We start from the raw sequence: 25516 nt of genomic DNA on the forward strand, positions 1-25516 counted from the left end.
CCGCAACGGGGCTCGACGGCGGCGCCTGAGGCGTCGCGGCGTCGCGCGGGGGCGAGTAGGCGGGTTACTGCTGTAAAACGGTGTAAAAAATCCAAACGGCGGATATAGAGATTCGCGAGATTGAGCTAATGTGTACAAGATGGTGTAGACGAGAGGTCGCGCGTCGCCTCGATGCGCGGCCGTCGTCGCGCGCGATTAACGCGAGTCCGCGCGGATACTCTTTAATCGAACGACGAGGAACAGAGGCGAGGCTCACGAGAAAAAGCGAGATAGTCTCCCTCTCCCTCTCCCCCCCCCTCTCTCTCTCTCTCTCTTTTTCTCTCCGCGTCGCGATGTCACGTTCCACGAGTCTTAATATGGGGAAGTCAGACTCGGAGAGGACGTTGCGACGTTTGGGCCTTCCGTCCTCATATTTCTCTTCGTGTCTTTGTAGTCTCTCTTCTTGCTTCTTCTCGTGTATCTTGAAATAGCGTCGCGCTCCCGCGACATCTTTTGCGATCCGGACGCCACGGTTAAATAAAGCCGATCTTCGGTAAATTGCGTATACGCGCAAGAATCGGCGATCGGCGACAGCAGCACACATTCAAATTGGTGATCTAGACGCAGTCGCAGTCTCCTTGTGTACTTCATGCGGACGCTTCGTCTAACTAGCGACGTGTTTCTTTTTCTCTCTCTCTCTCTCTCTCTCTCTCTCTCTTTCTCTCTCTCTCCCAACGGTCGTGGTTCGTTTAAAGTCGATTAAAGGCAACTCGTTGGAGGAATTGTTATTTATACAACTATAAGGCTGTCGATGGAGAGCGCACGCGAGGTGCCCGCCCGGCCACTACTTCGCACGAGCAGTGCGAGCGGTTGATGATGCGTGATCATCGTCGTCGACGATGTTGCTGCTGCTGCTGCTGCAACTGCTGCTGCTGCTGCTGCTGCTGCTGCTGCTGCTGCTGCTGCTGCTGCGACTGCGGCTGCTGCGATAGAGCGATTTTCGGCGCACGGACGGCGGCGGTGGCTGCCGTGGCAGCTGCGACGGCGGCGACGACGACGATGGCGATCAGACGTCCGCGGTTCTCGAGGTGACACTCGGCGATCGGCTGTGTATGACAACGCGATGACCGTTCTTCGTGACGTAACCGTCGCTCTCGACCAGCACCTTGGTCTGCCGTACGCATAGATCCGTATCCGGATCGTCGCTCTCCTCGCTCGGCCCGCCAAGCCGCTGCTGCTTGTGTTTCCGCCAGGCGTTCTGTATAAGGCGGGCGCAATACTCTTCGCGCTGCCGCCACAATGTGGATGAGACCGGCTCGTAGCCAACCTCATCGGGCCGCGCCTGGACCTCGGCTAGGTCGCCTGTCTCTTCGATTGGATTACCCTTCCGTGCGAAAAAGTCTTTGGTGAGAGCGTCGAGGATATCCACGCAAAACATAAGGTCACCCTTACATATGGGGATATCCATCGACACGATCTTGTATTTATTGGGCTTATGTATCTGCAACGGGGGTTCCAATACATCGAGAAAGTCCGATAGCTGGTCGTATCTGATATATTGCGTGCCGTCCGGATCGAACTGCTGCCAAATCTCGTAGTACATGTCATAGTCGTCGTCCGTCAGGCCCTCCTGCACGTCTTCGGTAGCCTGCGAGTAATTCTCGAGAATCACGGCGATATACATGTTGATGACGATCAGGAAACTGATGACGAGATACGAGAGCAGATAAGCGATCCCGATCGTCGAGGAGCCGCAGTTGCCTGGGTAGCCGATTTCGTTGTTCGGCTCCTGGCAATCCTCTTCGTTTATTATACCGTCGAGAACACCGTCCCAACCGGCCGATGTTGACATCTATCAATTATATCATTTTAATTGATAATGTGTTCAAAACACAATTTTCCAGTAGCACTTAAAAAGAAATTAGTCCTCTCTTATACAATCTTTGGAAATATATTTATATATATGTAAAATATTGTAATATCTTGTCTTTAGTTTCAATATTATTGTTATTATGATGAGCAACTTTATTTTCATTTCTAAACTTTCATCAAAAAATTCAAACAATATATATATTAGACGTAACTTCCAATAGAAAATAGCTGATGAAATTTTTACAAAAAGAAATACATCAATTAAAATCTATCGCAATGTTACCTGAAATAGCAGTATCATGGACTGTCCGAACGTCTTGAAATTGTACACGTCGTCGAGTCCGCTTTTGTCTTTGACGTGCATGAAGAAAGACATTCCGAATATCGCGAAGATAAACATCACCAAAAACAGCAGTAGGCAAATGTTAAAGAGGGCCGGCAACGACATCGCCAGGGCGAAGAGAAGAGTTCGGATACCCTTGGCACCTTTTACGAGTCGAAGCACACGACCGACCTTCGCCACTCTCACTACACGAAGCAAAGTCGGCGATACGAAATATTTTTCAATAATGTCGCTGAGCACCAGACCTGTCGGAAAAGAATCCACATTTTAGCGAATCCGAGACTCGTGATCTCTCTCTACTTGCATTGTCAAGGAAAAAGATGCATAATTCATAGATTTCATTCGTATAATTCATTAAACTCTCGTGCAACTCTCGGTCCAGGAGAAGTTCGGGGTTACATGCGTTTGGATTATCTAATCATCGTATAGCTAGGAAAGTAAGGTGCGCGATTTAAAGAAGCGTTAAAGCTTCAAGAGTGTATGGCTCTATAAAAAAATTGTTCTTGCCAAATATATGTGAAAACGAAGAAATTAAAATCGTATGTTTCCTTCCGATAAAAAGTATGCATAAATCCACGTGAGATAAACATTCATATTAGACATTACGTTTTTTCGCTCTAAGAAAATATGTGCGTTTTAGGTGTTCATTCATCGCAAAATGGAAAATTTTTAATTATTACAAAACTTCTCATGCGCGCCCTAAGAGGACTCGGATGCTATATCCTTTAAAATTCACGCTCGAAATATCACGAAATCATAAAAAGCGTATGTGAAAACTAATTGAATATATGAAAGTTATGTCAGAACTTAAATTCGAAATTATACAGTGCCTTATAAAAGATAATTTTAAATATATGAAAAATTTTATACTATATCATACGAAAATAGAAACGCAATCGATCTATAATCGAAAACTATATAAGAGCAATAAATTAAATTCTAAAACCTACTTTATACAGACCCGATCTTACCCGATACTTTGATTTACGATCGTTGCAACATTGATTTAAATGCCGAATTGCTCGTGCAAAGCGTTACGTCGTGGCGATTCTTTTAGAGGAAATTCATAGAAATCGCAGAATCGTAAATTGCGTAACTTTAATTAATTCAATAACGGAACGATTAATTCCGCGAACACAGTTGCCGATTTCAAAGAATCATACTATTTTTATCGTAATTCGTTTGAGATGGGACACGAAGTAACGCTGAGCTTGGCAATTCGATTCTGGGGATCAACGACACTTAGTAGGATACGAATTAGGGTCATGGGGATATTTGGCGTGGTAAGATAAATTTAACATCAATGTAAGGCTACATAACGTAATGATATCCACCAGTCGTTGAGACACGAGCGAAACGTCAGGCCTGTCCGCTTAATAGAGAAGAGAGATTCTGCGTGCATTAAAAAAAAACATAGCGGAGAAATAGCATGGCATGCCGAGATCTTTTCTCGCACGTGATATAGAACACTACGCTACGAGTATATGTATGTACTAAAGGCAAAGAGAGAGAGATGAACTAGATCATAATTTCCGTGGATCGAGAAGATGGAAAGCTAACAGGCCGCCTTTTTTCGCGCATTTCGCTTTCGTTTCGCTCGGGTCATACGACTGAAGCAACCATTACGTTACATTACCTAATATTGACAATATAACAACAACAAAATCAAAGAGGTTCCATGGCTCCTTGAAGTAGTGGTAGCGCAGAGCGAAGATCTTCATGAGACACTCGCTGGTGAATATCACAATGAATATCATGTTGAGATAGTCCAGAACATTGCTGAACGTTTCGCTTTGTTGATAATGGTCCAACGTCATCGTGAGCATGTTCAGCCCGATGAACAGCATGATTATCATATCGAACTTTTTGTCCGTCACTATTTCAAACACTATCCCCTGTGGTCGCCACTATAAAAGTCGAAAGAAATATTTTCCACATCGATAATTACACAATCTTAATCGCGCTATAATTAAGGGTGAACAAAAAAATATCCCCGTAATATCGTATTGATTCGTGTACCCGCAACTATAATACAATATTTTAAAATAGCGTATTCTGAAAATTAATTAAAGTCAAATCTGTTCGAAAATTTTTTAATATAAAAATATCAAAGCTGCAATGATTTTCAAGTTGTCAAATAATATCGCATGTAATTTGCATGTAATTCAGATTTATAACTGATCTATGTGACACGTGTATATAAATATGGCACGTATGTGTGAATACTATTTGTATATAACTTACCCTCGGTCGAGGAATGGCTTTCAGAGGCTTCTTATTGCCCATTTTCTTCATGGCGTTGTAATATTTCTTTTGATCTTCCGTCATGAACATCTCGAGGGAGCCGCCAGCCTTTTTCTTTTGCTCGTTAAAGTTATCGATGATCACACCAATGAACAGGTTGAGGGTAAAAAACGATCCAAATATAATGAAAAATACGAAATAGAGGTACATGTAAATGTTCGTTTCACGAATCGGCTGCTTGCCGACCTGCACATCGAGAAATTAAGAATGCGTTAGAATTTTTATATTATAAATATCGATACAAAAAGAAGCTATTACGAGTTTATACTCGCCTCCCTAGAATCGATTGCGTCATTCATGATTTGGATCCACCCTTTGAAAGTCGCCACTTGGAATAGGCACAGATATGCTTTCCCGACGTGATCGAAATTCATTGGCGAGTTCTCCCACGTGTAATTCTCAGCGAAGCAGGCGTTTCGATCCGGTATTATCTCGTAGTTGAGTGTCGTCTTGTTCATGTCGACACACTGCAGCATAATAATCCGAAATTTAATTTTATAATGTACAAAGTATAATATTTTCCGCTTCTTTTAACGATACTTTTGCAATTTCTCGAAAGAAAATTCTAAAAACACACGCGCAGATAAATTGCACGAATCGTTTAAACTATACGAGTACCGATAATTTTGCATGAAGATTGATCATTAATTTCTTATATCTATACAATGTAAAATGTACGCACCTTGTAATATTTGCCAGCAAACAGCTGTACTCCCATGATAGCGAATATAAGCCAGAAAATAAGGCATACCAGCAACACGTTGAAGATAGATGGAATGGCTTGGACCAAGGCATTAACGACTACCTATGAGAAACGAAGTTTGATTAAACTCGCAACATATCACACTTTGACATTTAATTAAACGTTTCAGCATCTATGCTCGACTATGCGACTGTCACACGCGCTATGCACGTAATGTGCCCGTGTTTTAATAAGAGATCAAAAATACACGAAATTTATTTATTTTATAAACAAAGTTCGAAGAGAAAATAGATAACTATTTTATATTTTCAAATAAAGAAAAATGAGATTCTTACGCAGGTTTTACTTTTGAAAGAATTTATAATCTTGAATTTTTTTTTTTTCTTACAGAAAAATGATAAATAAAAAAATTATAATAATAAAGATTTTTATTAATAAAAATACAATATAATTTATATATTAGAGATGTATATCATAAATTACTTTTTACACGTATAAAAAAAATCTATAATTTAATATTAATACATAAATATATAATAATAAAAAAAATTTATAATATTTATTTATATATGTATTGCGTTTCTGTGTGCAGTAGCTTAATTCTGTGCGTGGTATTTCGACTTTGCAAGCGTTTTTAAGTAAATCTATTTTATTGATCATGTCAAAGGACACAATATATGAGTATTGTAAGCAGATGTGAATCAGTGAATTAAAAGTCAAATAGAGAAGATTGAAATATTTCGCGATTTTCAATTTGCATACACACCAAGAGATCATTTTTTTTTTTTTTATATCGATAGAAATAAAATTCATTGTTAAATAATTTGCTTATTTTAATTATACATATATACGAATCATTACATAAATATTGACTTAGACATTTGCGCGTATTTTTATTTTATCTTATTTTTTCTTAATAGTGTATGTATGCAATTTAAGTAAAAAGAATTAAAACTAATATATAATCGTTTATTAAATTAGTGTGAATGTGATTTTGAATGATCGTGGATCAGTGACTGTATGATATGCGTATCATGTAATTTATATCTACAGGTATTTGGGTACATTAAAGAAAGCAGCCATAGGCAAGTTCAACATGTAGAGCAGATGCAAGCTGCGGCACAAACAAAAAGCTGACGAAAGCAAGCGAGCAAGCATTTAGCTTTCACGTTTACTAAGCAATTCATTACAGATATTACAGCAAAGCAATTTATATACAGAATATCCCAGAAAAAAAGTATATGCATAACGCTCCCTTATTTGTACCATTTTTATATACCATAATTCCTTAAAACACAGTGATATTGGATACTGAACTAACTTTTTTACATTGTATATTGAAAAAAAAAAAAATTTTATATACTTTATATATATTATTAGCTGATAAAACCTCATCTTTTTAATTTTCTGTTTGAGAAACAATTATTAAAGTATTAAGGTATTTATGTCAAAATATTAAGTATTCGCAACTGATAATTATAGCAGACAAAAATTTTTTCAAAAAGAAGTTAGAAACTCAATATTTTTCGAAAATATAATCCGTTTCTGTCTCCTCTCTTAGGGGACATTCAGTATATAATATTTGAAAAAGAAGAGAAGCAACTGAAAATTCTAGATAATTTTCGATCCGCGTAATTAATATATTTCCTAAAATTCCTTGCACAAAAATTGTGCAAATTATTCTTTGAAGAATTTTCTTATAATTAGATTCGCGTACACAAATTTTGCAAATTAAGAGTCCTAGGAAATATACAAATCATATAAATTCAGTAATACGAATCCTATAAATTTAAGAATCTTCGTGTGGTCTCGTGCAAAACCAAAAGGCAATAAAATAAAATGTTGAACGCCCCAAGGAGCGCCTTGCAGCGAGCTACTGTAAAATAGAAGAAGTGTCAGGGCGTGGGCATGACAGTAATTACTACACCCAGTGTCTCAGCGACCTTGTGTTGCGAGTATGTGATAAAAGTATAATAAGTATTTGCGAGGAAATACGTATATTCTTGATTATTATCATGGCGATCATAAAAAGGGCGAGAGCTATCACTACGTCGCGTCATGTGTATAGTGAGAGACGAATAAAGTATACCCTGTGTGTACACTCATATCGCATATATTCGACCGCAAATACAATTGTCTGATAATCAGATAAACAAACTTTATAATTCGGCAGTTATATTTAATTCTAAAATGCGATATGAATAGAGATGTCCATTTTTTTCTTGTATACATCGAACTTCTGGAATGTAACAGACGAGCTATCGTGGAGTTCGTGGAGCGAGGTCAGGTATATACGGGCTGCTTTCATCTCGATCTTCGCGTTCGAATGTATTTTTGTAAATTACTTTACACAGAAAAGCATATTTTCTTCGCGAAGATAAAGAAGACGACGCAACGCGTATACCAAAGACAATGTATGTGAGATAAAGCGCGTGTCCTTCTTATGTATGGTGCATGTTTTCGTAAGTGTGTGTCGACCGATTTCGTGGACGAATCATCTACACGCTGTTTTGCTCCGCGCATTCGCATTTCTAAGCTCTGCTGTGCATTCGCGCGACTGCCTCTATTTTAGCATATCCACGTGCAACAGGAGGAAAAATGTAGTATCGAGTTTTCGATATTACAGCACCGACGATATCGCAAATTATCAAGAGTCGACATCGTCGTACATCAAAGTTCCTCAATATTTATATTGAAATTATTTTCTTCCATGTAAAAATGCTAATTTTCCATAAAAATTACCAAATAAACGTCATCACATTTGCAATAATATGTACAAACAATTTGTGAAAATATCGATTTTGTTAAAAGAATATAAAGAATATATCTTAAAAAATATTGAGAAATAGAATAAGAATTGAATATAATAATAATCATTTAAAAAATCCACACATATTTCAGATTAAATATTTCTGATGAAGAGATACGAAGCTGATAGCGAAGACATCATGACTTTCAACTATTAAAATGATAATGATGACAACAATGCAGGCTCTTGATGAACGTGGTCAATCGGTCTGTCTATGAAATTTCTCGTCTAAGAGAAGGGAAACGTTGATGATTTCGAATTCGTACAATCTGAGAATCATTGTTCCCAGTCACTTGCGAGAATTTAATCAAATAAAGTACACGTATCGATATCGCGCTTGCGATATAAAAGGAAAAGAATTGGAAATAACGGCAAAATATAATCTAACAATGATTTATAAAAGATTGTAAATAAAAATCAATAACACAGGTTCAATGACATAACACATGACGCACACAGAGAGACAGAAATTTCATATTACTTTGGTTGGCTGTTTTCTGTATCTTTCAAAAATACAAAGTTACAATAAATTTGTTTTCCTCGTAATCGACAGATGTTCAAATTTAATATCAGAAAAATTAGGTATTTCAAATATTTATTTTAGATCTGTCATAATTTTAAATAAGATTCAGCAATCATTAACTGTCTCAGAATATCGCGTAATTACTTTCATATTTATATATAATTCTCGCAATAATATTTTATACTACAATGATCATATAAGTAGATTTGCGTATCAAAGGATACTTGTCCTAACGGTCATTCTTTCAATGCGATTAGCAAGAAATACCATTTCTTCCAGCGTATTCGCGGAGTTAACATAATCAAACGGCGGAGTACATTGCTCGAAAACTGGTACCGGAACTGAAGAGGTAGACGGACGGATATGTAGAGTGCCGTGCCGTCGTGGGAGGGGGAGAGGAGGTTCGACTCTGCCGTCATCAACGGCAGACGTAGATAGCGAGTGACAAGGTCTGCTGAGACGGTGGGTTACATACCCGCATCCCCTGCATTCTAGACATCGCCCTGAGCGGCCTTAGGGCCCTTAGGGTCCGCATTGTTTTGAAGGCTTGAATCCCGCCAGCGCCACAGAGCGACGCTACGAAGTTAATGAGCGATACCTGCGAGCGAGAAACGAGAGCGAATCACAGCGAGAGGTAGACAGACGAGTGGATAAGAGGAGTAGGAGACTTGATCAATTCCGATGGAGAAGACATCCCGGATAGAAAGGATAAATAGGATGGGGAGAAAGAAGAGAAGGGAAGAAAGTCAAACAGAGATAGATGGCCGAGATCGACGTGTTACTGGCGTTCCTTCGACTCCTCGACGGATCGAGACATTTGGGCATCTGTACAAAGACGAAAATTTCGGGGGGAGGGAGGGAGGGCTGCCGATTTGTGAAGAGCCGACATTTTCTATATCTATATAGAGATGTATATATATACTCGTATGTACATTAGTATATCACTTTTCCATAAATACCGCCACTTTCGAGTAATTATATATAAAATGGAAGATGTGTGTACTATATTACTTAATAACAGAATGTGTCGCGGAAAGTATAATATTTACAACTCTTTTCTCCTCGTTCTCTCGAACAAAAAACTTATTTTGAATAATTATTTTATGAGATTCGTGTAAAAATTAATATATAATATTTAAATAAATGTACAATAGAAAATTATTAATAACAAGAAGTTTCACTATTGAATAATATTTAAATTACTTTGAAACACACATAGGCACAAAGATTTTAAATACTTTCACAAAATAGATCATGTTTCGCGTAGAGAGATATTTTTATCTGTTTCATACGCATATTACAAGTAAAAAAACTGGCTTGATATTTTCGAAAATTATAAGAGAAGGATGCGTAACGGTACTTACAGAATAAGACTACGTTAATATGATACGACAAATATATAAAGAGAGGAGATAGAGGCATAAAGAGATTCCAGGTACGGCACATATAGCATTTAACAATTATCAGGAGATATACATGACTGTGTGTATGCGCATATATATATTGTACGTGGAAAGACATATGCATTTATATACACACACATATATGTATATAGACACACACACACACAATCAAAGACAGAGATAGAGATAGAACGACAAACAGCTCGGTAGGGATTATCATTACGAGCAAATACTATCGGCTGCATCCTGAAACAGACGAAAAGGTTTGTCATACTTGCGATCACGTCGCACCACGCGAGTCTCTCATTTTAATTTATTACGCGCTGTAACAAAAGTCATTGCGTTCAACGAACAAAATTACGAACAAGAAGTATATATACGATATAGATATATATAATACTAGAAAATACATACATTCGTGCTTGTATCTTAATTATTAATGTTTTGGAGATGTTACTCGCATTGGGGCGTCGTAATATGGTCTAAGAAAAATATAACATGTCTTGAAATAAACATATTACATATCGCGCGCGTTGACGCACATGGCGTCCATACACACGCACGCACACACGCGCGCGCGCGCGCGCACACGCATACATACAAGGAAGTTTTTACACTACACAAAAAGCATATATATAATATATGTATATATATATATATATATATATATATTATATATAGATATACTGGTATATTTTGCACAACGATCACTGGTACCAAGAGACTCTTAAAAAAAGGCGTACATAGGCGACTTTAGCTAGTACGACAACGACTCCAGAATGAGTGCAGACACCAAGTAGAGACGCCAGTGTATCTCTGCACATCCGGTAAGCACACCATAGTACACCGTAATACACAAGCTACACCCGCCGTAGCTGTTCCTTTCCCATTTATTTCCGTTTCATCTCATTCTCATTTATCACAAGGAATATTCCAAAGCCGAAGCTTCGTACCGCGTCCAACGGATCGATAGCGTGCTCCATCGAGATCATTGAATTCGCAATCGATCGGAATCGAGTCGAGATAAATCCAATTCGTTCTAAAGGATCCGACGATCTCCGCCTCGACCTTATTCAGAACATTAATATACATATTTAATTCTTTCTCGATACTGTTTTTACATGACTAGAATGAAACTAAAGAGAAGAGGGGAAATAGAGGAAAGAGCTCCGAATATATTTTACATAAATTAAAAAGTATAATTAATCAATTTTGGTCAAATAAAAATTTTTGTAAAAACTCAAATATGAGGATAGAGAAATCTTGCAAAAATGAATAATTTTCTGTATTTTGCTATCAAAGCTTAAATCTTCGATCCTATAAAACGACTTTGAGTAATCTTGACTCGTAACCAATCTATCGCCATGACACTGTCACGACTACTTTGAGAGGAAGAAAGAAAGAGAGAGAGAGAGACAGTTAGAGAAAAAGGAACAATCCATGCAAAACCGGCAGTCCCTCGTCAATCGGAGCTCCGCTCGGCTCGAACAAATTAAACGTGCTATCGTGATATATCAATCGATCCGTTAGCTCCGTACGATCCATCAAACGTCGTTGCGATAACAGGCTCAATCTCTTTGCTTTATTTCTTTCGCTTTTAAGTCCTCGTCGACCGATGACTTACTCTCATGCCTTCCCACCGTGAGACTGCTCGTAAAGGTCTCAAGGCCCTCAGTGTTCTCATGGAACGGAAGGCCGGGATGTCGGCTGCGCCGGCCCAGATTGCGCCCATGTTGATCAGTGATAGCTAGTTTCATCAAACATTCATCAGACGGGAAATAATTTGCGTTAGTTTTTACAATAATATTTAATGACGATCGAGAGATTAAGAGAAATCCACCTCGGAAGCTTCCACGCTCGGCTCCCACCGCATCGTACATCGGCATTAGTTGATCAAGGGATGAAAGAAGGGGAAGAAAGAAAAATGGGGGAGAGATATAAAATAAAAACATATTATCCGTGCGCCGAAATCACACTCTGCGTGATTTATATCTCTAGAATACTCAATTATTTATATTTATCAGAGAAAATGTTATATTTAATCTTTACATATAAATAAACTCTCTTTATCGAAGCACGGACGAGCGCATTTTTCTGCGACCTCGTATCGCGAATGACTTCGATTTATTTTCACGATTATGTGACGTATGACCGAGATCGTTGACCGCTGTTAACATAAGATTGCTACGATATTGTATTTCATATTATTCTCTCAAGTAACGTTAATTTATATACGGCGTAGAGAGACAATACGACGAATGATTGTCACGTGTACGAAGTCATTCGAGAGAACGACAAGATTCCTCTCATAAACTATTCGCCAAGTATGCAATTGAATTCTTATCGTGTCGAGATTTTCATTTTATGCGTCTAAACCTTTATCGAGGAAATCTTTGCAGACAATGAATCATCGCTCTTCGAGCGGCATCAATTGCACACGTTGTACAAAATTAAACATTTCTAATAATTGGATTACGATATCGAAGAGAAAAAAAAAGTGACTTACCATAACGATGATGAAATCGAGCCAGCACCAAGCATTTGTGAAATACTTCCTAAATCCTAGAGCCAGCCACTTGATCAACATCTCGAGGAAGAAAATCACAGTAAATATTTTGTCCATGTAATATAATATGTCCTGTAGAATAGGTCGTTGTTGTAGATGAACGTCCTCCAAAGCCTGCAAGTCATATGGGATCACCGATCGATTACTCGTTTTCTAGATAAATTTTCCAACAATAAAAGAAAGAAATAAAATAACAATTTTACCAAGGCCAAGCTACTGAGAAGGATCATGGTGATGACGGCGGTCTCGAAGTACTTGTTCTCGATCAGCCGGAAGGTCTTCAATCGCAGGTTCGCCCAACCTTGCCAAAACGGAGCGTCGTCATCGCCGGCCAGGAATGGAAATTTCTTGTAGCAATTTTCCGGGCAGCAGTCGGAAGGATAATTCGATTGAATAGGATCTTCGTCCGCTTGTATAATGTCGATGTCGAGCTCGTCCCCTTCTTCGCCCTCGTCTTCTAAATCTGAATTTTACAAATTTTTCATGCATCAATTCGATAATAAACGATTCCATAATAAAAATTTCTTTCGAATGCCGTTCGCTGATCTTTCTTCTCAAATTTTCAAAGAACTTTGACAAATTTATATAAATCTCAAAATTACAATATATCACGTCTACCTTCTTCCTGATCCAGATCTTCTTTGCTCGCATCTTTCTTTTCTTCCCCGTTTAACGAGTCCATACTGCCTTTGTGACTCTCGTCCTTAAATGCTCGATTTTTGTGGCTGCCGTATGATTTATTACTGTTGAAAAGATACTCGAATAAGGAACATTCTTGACAGTATTATCCGGGATGCATGAATAATTTAGGAAAAAGTTAACCGACCTGATGGTATCATCCTCGTTCTGATTAATATAATCGTTGTCGAGCCTATAATCGTGGTGATTGATTGAATTCGCGATAACCTTCGTATTGTTCATGCATAGCTTGCCCCTCTTTAGCTTGTTTTTCAAATCTCCTTTAGGAAGAAAAGCAGATTCGATATATTAATCGCGCTGCGGTAACATCTTTCGTTTTACGAAATTTGATCGATAGATTATATATGTGAACGTCTCCTGGTCTTTAAGGAGAAAAGAAAATTTGCATAACATTCTTTTAATTCTCATATAGTAAGAGAAATTTATAAACTCATTACGGAACAGTTTCTGCAATTATTCTTAGCAAAACACTAAGAAATGCAAAAAAGTTCATAAAATAAAATTATATTCACATCTCAGGCAATATCTCTGTTAATTGTACAAGACAAGAAGATTATTATTATTATTATTATTATTATCGAAGAGAGATTATACTTTTGTTGTTTCCGATACGCTTACCATGAATGGTGAACTCCATCCCATCGCCAATGGCAACTTCAAGCTGATTAAGCTCTTTGGCGCTCTTCTTGTCTCTGTATGCATCCAATTCGCCATCTACAAGATCTAGGTCCCCATCGCGATCAATCCCATCTGCATAGTTATACACAGTTAAATCTCTAATCTGCTCTTATAACGGAGATTCGTATCGGAAAACAAATTGGAACGCGTTGAAAATTATAGATATACAAAACTTCTTCCCATATATATGTATATATACATGTTCTTCTTACATACACATATATGCATTGTTTTCCGTCGCGATCCCCAATATGTCGGATCGAGAAATCAGGATTAATGTAACGTGATGGTATTGTGTTTGCATGCAATTGTGTACGGTGTCATATATATTTGGTGATATGAAATGACTCGGTTTGGAAACGATGCGATCTCGATTCGCACATTATTTTACGCGTGATACCTGCTGCATCGGCACATTTTATATTTGTAAAGACTTCTAATGATTTCTAGGATTTTCGTAATGAACGAATCGCGTAGATTCGTCGATTGATTTTACTAATGGCGCAATTATTTAACGCTTAAGTCAATTTAATCGAAATAAAGAAATCTAATTTCTCCTCTATGGATCAACATGGGAACATAGTTTTAAAAATACATGATGTTTGAAGAAGCTACTCTCACACACACATACATGTACACAAGATATCTTTAAAAATTCACAGCATTCAGTATCAACATATTCTTGTTCGAACCAAATGAATCCCAGATTTTTTTTCTAATCGAGACAATTTATAGCTATTGACAGAAATGCGGCACGCATCACGCAAGTTCTTATGATTAAATTCTGCTTAATGATAAATCCGCGTCCTGCTGAAGAGACGACCAACTTCATCTCGTTGACAAATCCACTGAAATTACGTAGTAAAATACGTCTTCGTAAAATAAAATGCATAGCAACGTATAACTGCCAGGCAGCTAATCAGCGAAACAAAACTTAATTCGCAATTAATCCCATCGTGCATTAAACATCGAATTATTAATTTCTCTCTTTTCGTTGTTTCCGAAAGTTATTGAATCTAAGATGATTATTAGGCTCGATGGTTAATCCCGAGCCGAAAGAAACAGTTGAAACTTTTGTTATTCGTATCAGATCGTAAGTCCACGAATTTTATTACAATGCAATACGTCGATTTTTAACGGAGCAGAATAGCAAACCAAGTAAAATTGAAAGAGTCTGCGTAATAAATCGAACGTGCCAGCCGACGTATGTACACGTGCTTTACACGGCAAATATAGTTGTACAATTAACAAGTCGATAGAGATGCATAAAACACTAAGTGAGCGATATAGAATAACGTATTCAATTTGTAATCTTGAGAGCAACACAAAAACTATTGAATCTGGCTTGCTTGAATCTTTATCTACATTATAGATCGTAGATCATCATCGCGCATGTTCTACTACGATTGATCGCCGACTGGCACCAGTCAAATTTGTAAAAGTGTAAAGCAAAAACTGAAAGACAGTGCCACGAAACTACACAGCGCACACAGCAAGCGATCTGATTGGATATAAACCTTCTTTCCAACTGTTGGACGGTCCCTCACCTGGCGCCTGATCGGATATCTGATTGGTGAGTTTGGCTCGCATCAACTTAGCAATGAAAAGAATATTTCGCTTGATCCACTTAATGAAACGCGCTATGCGATCGATGGCCTCCGCGATCTTGTTCGTGTCGTTGTCCGCGGTCGGGGCTGACAGATTCGACGAGCCGAAGTTGCTCAGCAACAGAGCTAAGAAGAGATTCAGGACCTGTTCCATGGAAAAATAACATCCGTTTATCGATGATTCGCTCATGAATCAAGATTTTTATAATTCTTCCTCTCTCGTATAAAACAAGGAATATTTTTTATATCGATTTTAAAACCTGCATCATCAAAGAGAGATATTGCATTTATACTTACGACCAAGTTACCGATGACGACGGTGGCTAAGAAGAATGGTATGCAAGAGACATCGCCGACCAGCATACAATCCCACATAGACTCGATCCACTCTCCGCACAGCACTCGAAAAACGATCATAAAGGAATGCATGAAATCGGTGAAGTTCCATCTGGGCAATTCCTCGTCCGGGAAGAGATGCATGTTGTCGATGTAATTCTTGCCGAAAAGCTGCATACCCATCACGGCGAAAATGAAGATAATGATGCACAATACGAACGTCAAATTACCCAGCGCGCCCACCGTTCTGCCCATGATGGAGATCAGCAGATTCAGCGTAGGCCATGATTTAGCCAGCTTGAACACTCTTAGCTGAAAAGAATCATTTATTTTTATGCTTTATTTTATTCGTAAAATAATCGCTCATCGATTAATGGAATTGTAAATTATATAAAAACGCATGAGAGAAAATAAAATATATATGACACTCACCAATCTGAATGATCGTAATACTGATAGACCTTGCACACCTTCCAGACCCAACTCCAGAAGCGAAAGAGCGACGATTATAAAATCAAAGATATTCCAGCCTTCTTGAAAATAATATTTTGGGCTCATCGCTATCAGCTTCAGAGTCGCTTCGATACCGAATGTTGCAGTGAAGAACTAGAATTTCAATTGTAGATGATCGATAACGATGGAAATGTTCGAACCTTTCGATCTCATTAAGTCTTTAAACAATTCAATCACGTAGATACTCACGTAATTGCCAGATTTGAGAACTCTCTCCATATCTTTGTCCATATCGTGGTGATCCAACGCCATGAAGAGCGTATTGACGACGATGCAGAGCGTGATGAAGAGCTCTACGAACGGATCAAAGACCAACAAGGACACGTACTTTTGAAACTCGAGCCATAGCCAGCAGCAGTCCCAGACGCAAAAGATGTCGATACAACGGAATATTCCGGCCAATAACTTGTCCTTGAACGTAGGCCCTTCTTCATCGTCGTCTGTCGGAAAGTAATAGGTCGAAACTGTAACGCGCGTTAGTAATTTTGTCTGGCACCACTCTTTTTGGGGAAAGAGGTTTTTTTCTTTGGTCAGGTTCTCATTCTTCGAGATCACAGATTATATTTACAGGCAGGCAGACAAGCGGAAGGCGTGGCAAAATTAAAAAAAAAAAAAAAGGCACACACACATACGCACATACTTAATCAATGAGTGAAACAAAACATGTAATATGAATCTGGATACGTAAAAAATGCACTATGCTTAAAATATCTTGAGATATAAAATATATCCTTTTCAAAATGTTATAATTTTCTTTTTTGTATAAAGGCTCATACATCTAAATATAAGTAAATATTGTTATATTAATGATTTTTTTTTTTTTTTTTTTTTTTTAACAAAAACATCATTGCAGTAAACATCAATGGTACAAATAATGTGCTATGCCACGAATAATATAATTATATTATAGCGCCATCGAGAAATTAAGATTAATTATTACAACATTTTAAACAAATGAGTTAATTTTATTTCAATACTTTCGTCATTAATATAAGTCATATTATCATTTCTCTTAAAATTAAATCAAGTCAAAAATTATTACGATAATACAAGTATATTAAACTTAGAAGACATAATCTTGCTTATAATCTGATTTTTAAGAGAAATATTTCTGCAGCGAAAGGATTAATTGATGCAATTAAGCGATTAATGATAACCAAGAGTAAACGTAACCATGTGGAATCCTTTGTAACTCAAACATTTTACAATTACATACAGTTAACAAACGATGTCACACACTGTATATTTCGATCTCAAATCAAGTGCCAAGTGAGCATATAATTGTCAATAAAGTACTGTCTTCGCGAATAGCTATATCGACGAAATTCGCAGATGCAATAAAACGAAAGTGCGATTTACAGCTTTGCGTGCAAAAGCTAGAATCGTAGGTGACCGAATATCTTTCGCGAAGACTGACAACGCGTTGCCGGATATCTCTATTTTTTTCAAAATACGCCGATTTCTTGTCGTATTGTGCACTCGGTAAACGAACGCAATAGTGCCCTTCAACCCGGCGGTGCATGTGCAAAATATTGAAAGATTAACCAAAATCGCTGCAGTTTTCTATCGGAAATAAAAGATAAACAAGATCTCTCAATCATCGATGAAGAATAAAAAAGAAGAAATATCGAGGATATAATTTTAAATAAATTTTTTCCCCTCTTCCAAATTAAAAAAGAAAATCAATTTTATACTCAAAATTATAAAATCAATATTTTATTTGTATCATCATATTTTTTTATAAATATAAATATATTTATAAGTTTTTTTTTCCCCATATACATAAATATAATATGTTTAGAGCGAGAAAAGAATCTTGAAGATAATATATTTTTTGAAAATTGTCGCAGTGAATTATTACGGCTTGACGATTGAGATAATCCAAAAGAAGCATGAAGCGACCAAAATCGTGCAGCTGCGGCGAAGGTGGTAATCTGTGTCATGTCGCAGGAAACGAAACAAACTCTGTTTCCCCAAAAAAATTACTCTCACAAATCACCCTCGAAGGGCCACGAGCCGCAAATCTTTCTCGTTGGATCACGCTGCTCAGACGAGGTACGATATACCCTGCATTTTACCATTCATTTTATCATTCAGATACTTGATATCAAATTCTTGCTGGCAATATGTGTAATATCGATCCATTGTATTTATACATATATGTGTATAGCGTTAAATTACACACCATGCTGAATCGTAAACGAAAATCGAAGGAAACACGCGTGCGATCTTACTGCGGCGTCGGCTGGATTGAAACATTAAAGCTGAAAATTTGTTTGGTCTGTTGTCACTATGTACAAGGCGCGCGCGGGGGATTATCTAGGGTACGTTCAGCAAAATAAATACCGACGCAAGGGAATATAATAGTATATGTAACGGGAGAATCTTAAACCATATGACGAACATCGAGCGGCGAGGGATGCTTATCGCACGATAAACAGGATATACACATTTGCGACGAGGAGTGAACGGAAAATAAATTTTATGAAAAAGAGAAAAAAAAAATTCTTCGAGATACTTCTTGGCAAAGGAGATGCGGACAGAGAGGACATTACCTTCTTGCTCCGGCGTTTGGCTCTGGCGACCGGCGGCCTGCTCGATGATGTCGTTCAACACCATCACGTCTGCGAAAAAACGAGATACGACAAAGTAAGTTTCAATTGCTCGAGGGATCATTCGCTAATTATTTAGTAACTCAATCTCACCCTTCATGTCAACCACGGTATGCTGCTGAGACGGCTCGATGAACGGATTGTCTTGTTGCTTGGTCTTGCCCATGGGATCTTCCAAATCGGTTTCCTAAAAAATTCATAGAATTATTACAAAAATCGCCGTTCGTTGTGCGGTATTATCGCTGTTGTGCACGGAGAAAATGTTACGATAAAAATAACAATATAATTTGTATAATGGAACATACTAATTTATAAGAGAAATCTCGCGCACGATATTTTTCTTCAATAATATTATGTATATTATATTTTACAAAGGAGTATTGTAATTATTTAAATATTTCGATGTACATACATTTGCGTGGTCATTAACAAATATAATAAAAAAAAGCATAATTTATAATTTTTATAGTAATAAATATCTTAATGTCATTATATTTCAGCGTTACAATAAATATTGTAAAAGGGAATGTATTTTTTTTTTTTTTTTTTTTTATGTAATATGTTGTACTGTAAAATTTTCTACGTGTGCATTCAAGCATTATACACATCGAGTCTTCGTGTACAGACATAAATGACAACTTTACGCAAATGTGCTTGCAACGCGGTACCATATTTACGATCAATTATTGTCAACAAGAATTGAAATTGATAGAAATGATCAAATGCATACATATACATGAATCATGCGTAAACACTGATATTGCATTCTTTGCGAGGAACTCAACGCTGCGTTTCTCCCCCAATGTAACAAACTTTTTCATATATTTATTATCAATTAAGCTCGTTTACATCGACCCTTGCACTCTCGCGGTCTTCGCGAATAATTGAAAGACTTACAAAGTGATAGGACTTCTGATTGGTGTCCATAGCATGGCCGTTGACAGGCGTCGTCTGTTTGTTGGTACGATTCCTGAGGATCTGCTCCTGCTTGGTGATCTGCTTGCCGATGCTATCGATGCCGCGGATGCCGGGGAACGCTAGATCGCCGTGGGACGTGTAGGAGAGCCGCGACGTGTGGGACGTGTACGATGAGTGACGCGAGCCGAGATTCGCGTAGTACACCGGTACCACAATCGTGCCGTTCTCCTCGGACATAGGCGTGACCGCGTTCGAGTCGTCGGCGTAGGGTAGATGTTCCTGGGCATCCAGGTACGTTGACAACACGAGGGGCTTCCGATCGCCGCCCGGCGGGACGAAGCATCGGCCGCGGCCGTTGCGTATTGTAAATTGGTGGCTGCCACGGCTGCTGCGGCGCAGATTGAACGGTGAGCCGGGTAGGCTCAGGCTCGCCTGAAATTATAACAAGGTGGTCCACCGCTTTTCTCTCTCTCTCTCTCTCCATTCTTCTCCGGAAGGCGAGGACCAGCCGGAAAGACTGTCTCTCTCTTTATTTCTCTCTTTCCTCCTCTTCCTATCTCTTTTTCTCGTTGATGGAGTGACTCTCTCTCTCTCTCTCTCTCTCTCTCTCTCTCTCGGGATGATCGTGACATTTCCCGCTCGCGAAATCGATCGCAACCTAACACAAGCTTAACGGATAGTTTAAAGAGTCACGAGCTGTGATGCATGAATATTATCGTTAGCGTCGTTTGAGAAAGATCGCCGTAATATCGCCTTCCAAATTACAGGAAAATGGCAAAAGATATCTTTAGGTATTTAAAAGATTTCAATCGAAATTGTTACACAGCAGATAACTCTTCGATCAAACTTGCCGTTCAGCATCTCATCCCGGTTCCCTATTTTAACTATCCAGTTACGAAACGAATCGATAGTATCGGATTGCCTTGATCATCTTCCAAGTGAATATGCGGTGGACGCGGTGATTAATTTTATCATACGTGTGATTCATTAAAGGAAAAAGAAGAAAGAGAAGAATAAACGTTTAACGAAACGTGTCAGGCATTTCGCTATTGATTCGTTATTACGCGAGAGACAGACGCGAAACGATCGATCATCGGTGATGATTGTGACGTTTGTCACGAGCCAGGTATCCGTTAAAGCGAAGACAAAACGAGCAATTTATAAGACACATCGTCCCACAATATAACTGCGACTCGTAACGCGCGGAGCATTGATGAATGGCAGCGGTCTCGAGATGATAATATCATTTATGAGAGATCGTGATCGGGTCCTATGGTGCTATTTAGTGTACGTACGGTCGGTGCTGATAGACACACGTCGTGACACACGTACCTTCCGTAGACTTTCCTGGTAGGCATAAGTAAACTGGCCATTAGCGGCGCGAGGGACCTTAAGAAAAAAACAAGAAAAGATATCTCCTACCAAACGGCTCGTAACGTGATCTAATGTGTACACCAACGAGGCACTCGAAATAGGTAGAGTATGACATAACACTTGCAGAAGCACACATAACACAATCGTGAATGTGATTACGATACTGATTAGAGATAGAAAAAAAAGAGAGAGAGAGGGGAAAAGAAAATTACAAGGATCATAAAGAAAATATTCTTGTCGAGGGAGACAAGTTTCACGAATCTAGCGAAAAGGAAAAGAAAAACGTGGATCTATAGAGACATGATGATATATCGGCGATTACATTTCATCCAATCGCGTCAATTAGTCAGAGCGAATGTACGTGTACCATACATTCATTGTCGGTATACACGAGGTACGTTATTATCGAATCTTTTGCGTTATCTTAATTAAAAAGTTTGTACACATATATTGTTAAATGAAAAAGAAAAAGAAGGAAATAAAAAAATTAATTAGTTGGCATTTATTAAAATTTCTCGGGCAAATAGCGTTTTCGAGCAAGTATCGATTCAAGCAACAGCCGATATTTCGTCTCTCCGCTAGAGATACTAAATCACAGCATATACTTCTCTGCATGCATATGGCTCCGTAAAACAGGACTGAATTGGATGTATGTCCGGTATGCGCTGTGTCGATACGACCGATATTCACTGTTCCGCGCGTTACAACTACGCGCAATCGCAAGATCGAAGCAGTGATACTCGACACGTTGAAGATGTATGTATTTACGTTATAACTAGAGCGAACGATCAATGATGGGAGATAGGTTCTATGCGTATAAAGCCACCTATACATATGTATATATATATATATCCAAAGGGTCCCATGACATAATACGAGCAATTGTAGCAAATCCCAAAAAAGATATACGAGAATAGCAGAGCTTTTAGAGAGGCTGAAAATTGCCAGTATATCTTTGTTAAAATACGACGTGCTAAAAATTTAACGAATGAAATTTCTACGGCAATTACACGGACATAAAAATTGGAATCTTTTTAAACACACATCCGCTACGAAAATCCATATCAAAACTTTCAAAGTTGTTACAACCCTGCTACACAGATAAATATTTTTTGGAACGTCCTATATGCGCCAAGCATGCTACAGAACAGATATTACGGGAAGGCTCGACTCGTCGCGGCTATTTTTTCCTTTTGCTCTGTATTAAGACAAAGCGTTAAGAGATATTGAGATATGAAAATATTTAATTTAATCACACCTGACACCATCTATTACATTACGTTTTTCTAATCCTGATAAAATTGATTAGGATGAATATCCTATCGGATATTTAACTTCATCCGTTCGATACCTGCGTAACAGCACGTAAGTTATTACCAAGTTTATCTAACCAGATGTATTCGCCGTTTTATAAGTTTACTCTAATGATCTGCGTAGTCTCCGTCTTAAATAGGTGAGTTACATGCATATATCACTGTTCAAGTTTTACGTGTGTATATACATATATATATCCGGAAAGTAAGCTTTTGGCCTGACTTGGAAGCGAGAGGGATTTCAAATTTCGCGATCAATCGCAAAGTCTACCGACGAGTCGAGTCGGATCGAATAGCCTCGCATAAGTTGCTCTCGTAGGAGCGAGGTCGGGAGATTATGAGGTTGATAACAGGGCCAACACGTTACATTACGACGCGAAAGAAGGTCGATACATATATGTATATATATATATATATATTGTATATATATATACATATATATATCGTCCAACAGCCGGATACTTACGGCGCTGACTTTTCGCACTTTATTGGCAGCGCTGTGATTGTTGTTGATCTGCTTGATGTGCCTCTGATCGCTGATGGACTCGATCGAACGTATGCTCATCTTCTCCTTGTTGTTGTCGTCGTTACCCTTCTCCTGGCCAACGAACAGCTCGTAACTGTGGCACGAAAAATCCGAGGGGGACTTGACGATCTGCTCCGCGGCCACCGCTGCAGCCTCCCTCGCTACGGCTGCAGCCTCCTTCGCCGCGGCCGCAGCCTCTCGCGCCGCGAGCTTGTTCTCTTTCGCCAGTGCAGCTTCCTCGGCTTCCTGTTGACATTCATCGAATATATCGATCCTTTCTTCCAATTCTAACAGCCAATTCGCTTTTAAGATTTAAATTCGCGAAACAATAAATATATTTCTCTTTAATCGTTTAAAAACTATAATTGAATTTGTGTTTAATTTAAAAAATTTGGCCAGAAATCAATTTTAATTTCAATACTCTATATACTTCTAGTACTTACTCTTATAGCTTCTTCCTCGGCGGCCTCCTCCTCTTCGGCCTTCTTTTGCAACTCGTCGTACGACATCGCGACAATAGCGAGGATCAAGTTGACGAGATAGAAGGATCCGAGGAAGATGATCACGATGAAGAAGAGCATGTGCCACGGTCCGGCCGATCTTAACACCAGTTGATACAGATTCTCCCAATAATCCTGAGTCATGAGACGAAAAGCGGAGAGCAATGCCCAACCAAAAGTGTCGAAACTCGTGTAACCATAATTCGGATTTTCGCCGTACCCTTGTAAACACGTGTAGCCGGGAAGGCACTGCCTGTAACCACCGGGAAATATTACTTTTCGCGCGAACTTTCTTGCATCGATATTTGCAAGTAGAGGAACTCGATAAGCGAATTATACATCGACTTACCCCGCCCCCGATGAATTTCCACATAAGGGCATATTTTTGGCCTCGTCCACGTACCAATTAGCTGCATGGTACAGATAACAATAAAGCGCAATTTAATAATTGATTATCGGAAATTAATTTATCACAAAAAAGATCTCATGATTTTCATTAGACAATCAATTGGCCTCACAAATAATTGCATCTCGTTCTATCTTGCACAAAGCCCTTTATTAACGGTGACATTTACGCTTAAAGGTGTAGTACTGAAATTTTACACGGCCTGTATATAAGCCACCGATCGTATTTTGTGAATTTTTTCAGACGAGACATTTGGACGAGCAACATCAAAAACATTAAATATCTCGGATGTCTTTTTTTATTACATTAAGATTTCAAGTGATTTTTCGGACTCGTACGATTAATTTCACGAATAATCACGAGGCTACTTACTTTCGTTACTAACGAATCGCTCCCAATTCTCGTCGGTGAGATTACCCCAGGAGCCATCCTCGGGAAAGTTTTTTATACACTTTTGCGTAAGGACCCCCATGTAAATTTGAAGGCCCATAAGCGCAAAGACGGAGAGGGAGAACATCGTCAGGATTATCACATCGCGCAGGTTCTTCACGGATTCTATCACAGCGCCGACAATGGTTTTCAGACCTAGGCAACGAGAACAGAGAAAGATACAGTGGATTTCAGTATGAGGCCTGTAACATAACGTCTCTCGACGACAATTTGGAGAGACACCGACCGACTTGTCGTGCGAACGAGATGGCGATTCGATTGAGCCAGGCATGTGGATGAAGTATGAAACGAGTATCTGTCGGAGGACTCGATAAAAAGGGAAAGTCGAGAAAAGGAAGAAAAAATATTTAATTTTGGACAGTAAGGGAAGAGCATCACGATGCATGCGTTTTTTTTTTTTTTATAGACAGCAAAACATGAATGCTTATTTAATATCATATCGAAACGAGAGACTTTGATGTACATGCTCTTATAAAATTTACAACCAAGATCAAAAACAAACTATGTAATAATTGTCAAAGACATCTTCTTCTCGATAAATCGTCAGACATGATGTGCGATCAAGTTTATCTTTTCTATCTCCATTCATTTTCTGTCCAAGGGAATTTCAAGTGCCTCGAATTGGATAATTTATTTCACCCTGAGAGCAGGGAAGGCAATGAAAATAAAAACGGAGAAGAAATAAACCGGAAATCGGATTCGCGGAGAAAATATCGAAAAGCGCGAAAATACCAGGTGGCAAATGGAAAAAAAAGGAGGGACGGCAACGATGCGAAAGGCGATAGAAGCAGTGAAATGATACTGTCGTAGACGTGTGAGACGAGATACGTGAGAAAACGTGTACGGCGATCGCGACGGAGTTTGTATCGTCTAAAATCACTACGTATATATTTGCGTCTACAACCACTTCTATACTCTAAGCATACCTGGTACAATAGCGACAGTCTTCAAGGCTCGGAGGACTCGAAATGTCCTGAGAGCGGCAAGGTTGCCTAGATCTATGCCCATCGTCACATAACTGCAATACACCCGAACATCACACACATTACAGTGATACAAACAAAAAGACAAAACGAGTTAAG

General features: G+C 38.6%; 1 protein-coding gene and 1 long non-coding RNA gene across 19 annotated transcripts in view; one reads left to right on the top strand and one right to left on the bottom strand.

The window, feature by feature from the left end:
- LOC138935401 (uncharacterized) overlaps nt 1-18834 on the top strand; it is a 34563-nt gene extending 15729 nt beyond the window's left edge. Inside the window, exons 2-3 of the long non-coding RNA XR_011447244.1 lie at nt 18186-18390; nt 18506-18834. This is a non-coding gene — a long non-coding RNA (uncharacterized lncRNA). The remainder of the gene's footprint in view (nt 1-18185; nt 18391-18505) is intronic.
- Nucleotides 1-25516, bottom strand: part of Para (sodium voltage-gated channel paralytic) — a 46077-nt gene that overhangs the window by 8280 nt on the left and 12281 nt on the right. For 2 of the 18 annotated variants that reach the window (XM_070299910.1, XM_070299905.1), the window contains 25 exons: nt 25361-25452; nt 24357-24569; nt 23928-23988; nt 23522-23831; nt 23019-23324; nt 21198-21254; nt 19845-20297; nt 19041-19134; nt 18891-18959; nt 16525-16799; nt 16255-16428; nt 15784-16134; nt 15397-15631; nt 13820-13951; nt 13329-13461; nt 13121-13245; nt 12706-12965; nt 12443-12616; nt 9009-9131; nt 5181-5303; nt 4771-4965; nt 4439-4684; nt 3831-4101; nt 2135-2439; nt 1-1831 (listed from right to left, as the gene is read on the bottom strand). The exon at nt 1-1831 is cut by the window's left edge and continues 8280 nt beyond it. In XM_070299910.1, the coding sequence (XP_070156011.1) occupies nt 1046-1831; nt 2135-2439; nt 3831-4101; nt 4439-4684; nt 4771-4965; nt 5181-5303; nt 9009-9131; nt 12443-12616; nt 12706-12965; nt 13121-13245; nt 13329-13461; nt 13820-13951; nt 15397-15631; nt 15784-16134; nt 16255-16428; nt 16525-16799; nt 18891-18959; nt 19041-19134; nt 19845-20297; nt 21198-21254; nt 23019-23324; nt 23522-23831; nt 23928-23988; nt 24357-24569; nt 25361-25452 (5563 nt within the window). In that variant the 3' untranslated portion in view covers nt 1-1045. Of the gene's footprint in view, nt 1832-2134; nt 2440-3830; nt 4102-4438; nt 4685-4770; nt 4966-5180; nt 5304-9008; nt 9132-11560; nt 11684-12442; nt 12617-12705; nt 12966-13120; nt 13246-13328; nt 13462-13819; nt 13952-15396; nt 15632-15783; nt 16135-16254; nt 16429-16524; nt 16800-18890; nt 18960-19040; nt 19135-19844; nt 20298-21197; nt 21255-23018; nt 23325-23521; nt 23832-23927; nt 23989-24356; nt 24570-25360; nt 25453-25516 lie in introns of all 18 variants that reach the window. The other 16 variants (XM_070299915.1, XM_070299913.1, XM_070299918.1 and 13 more) reach the window with 12 other exon arrangements.

The sequence above is a fragment of the Polyergus mexicanus genome, unplaced genomic scaffold (assembly GCF_030449975.1).
Source record: "Polyergus mexicanus isolate NDT 795.1 unplaced genomic scaffold, iyPolMexi1.0 SCAF_8, whole genome shotgun sequence".
NCBI classification, from domain to species: domain Eukaryota; kingdom Metazoa; phylum Arthropoda; class Insecta; order Hymenoptera; family Formicidae; genus Polyergus; species Polyergus mexicanus.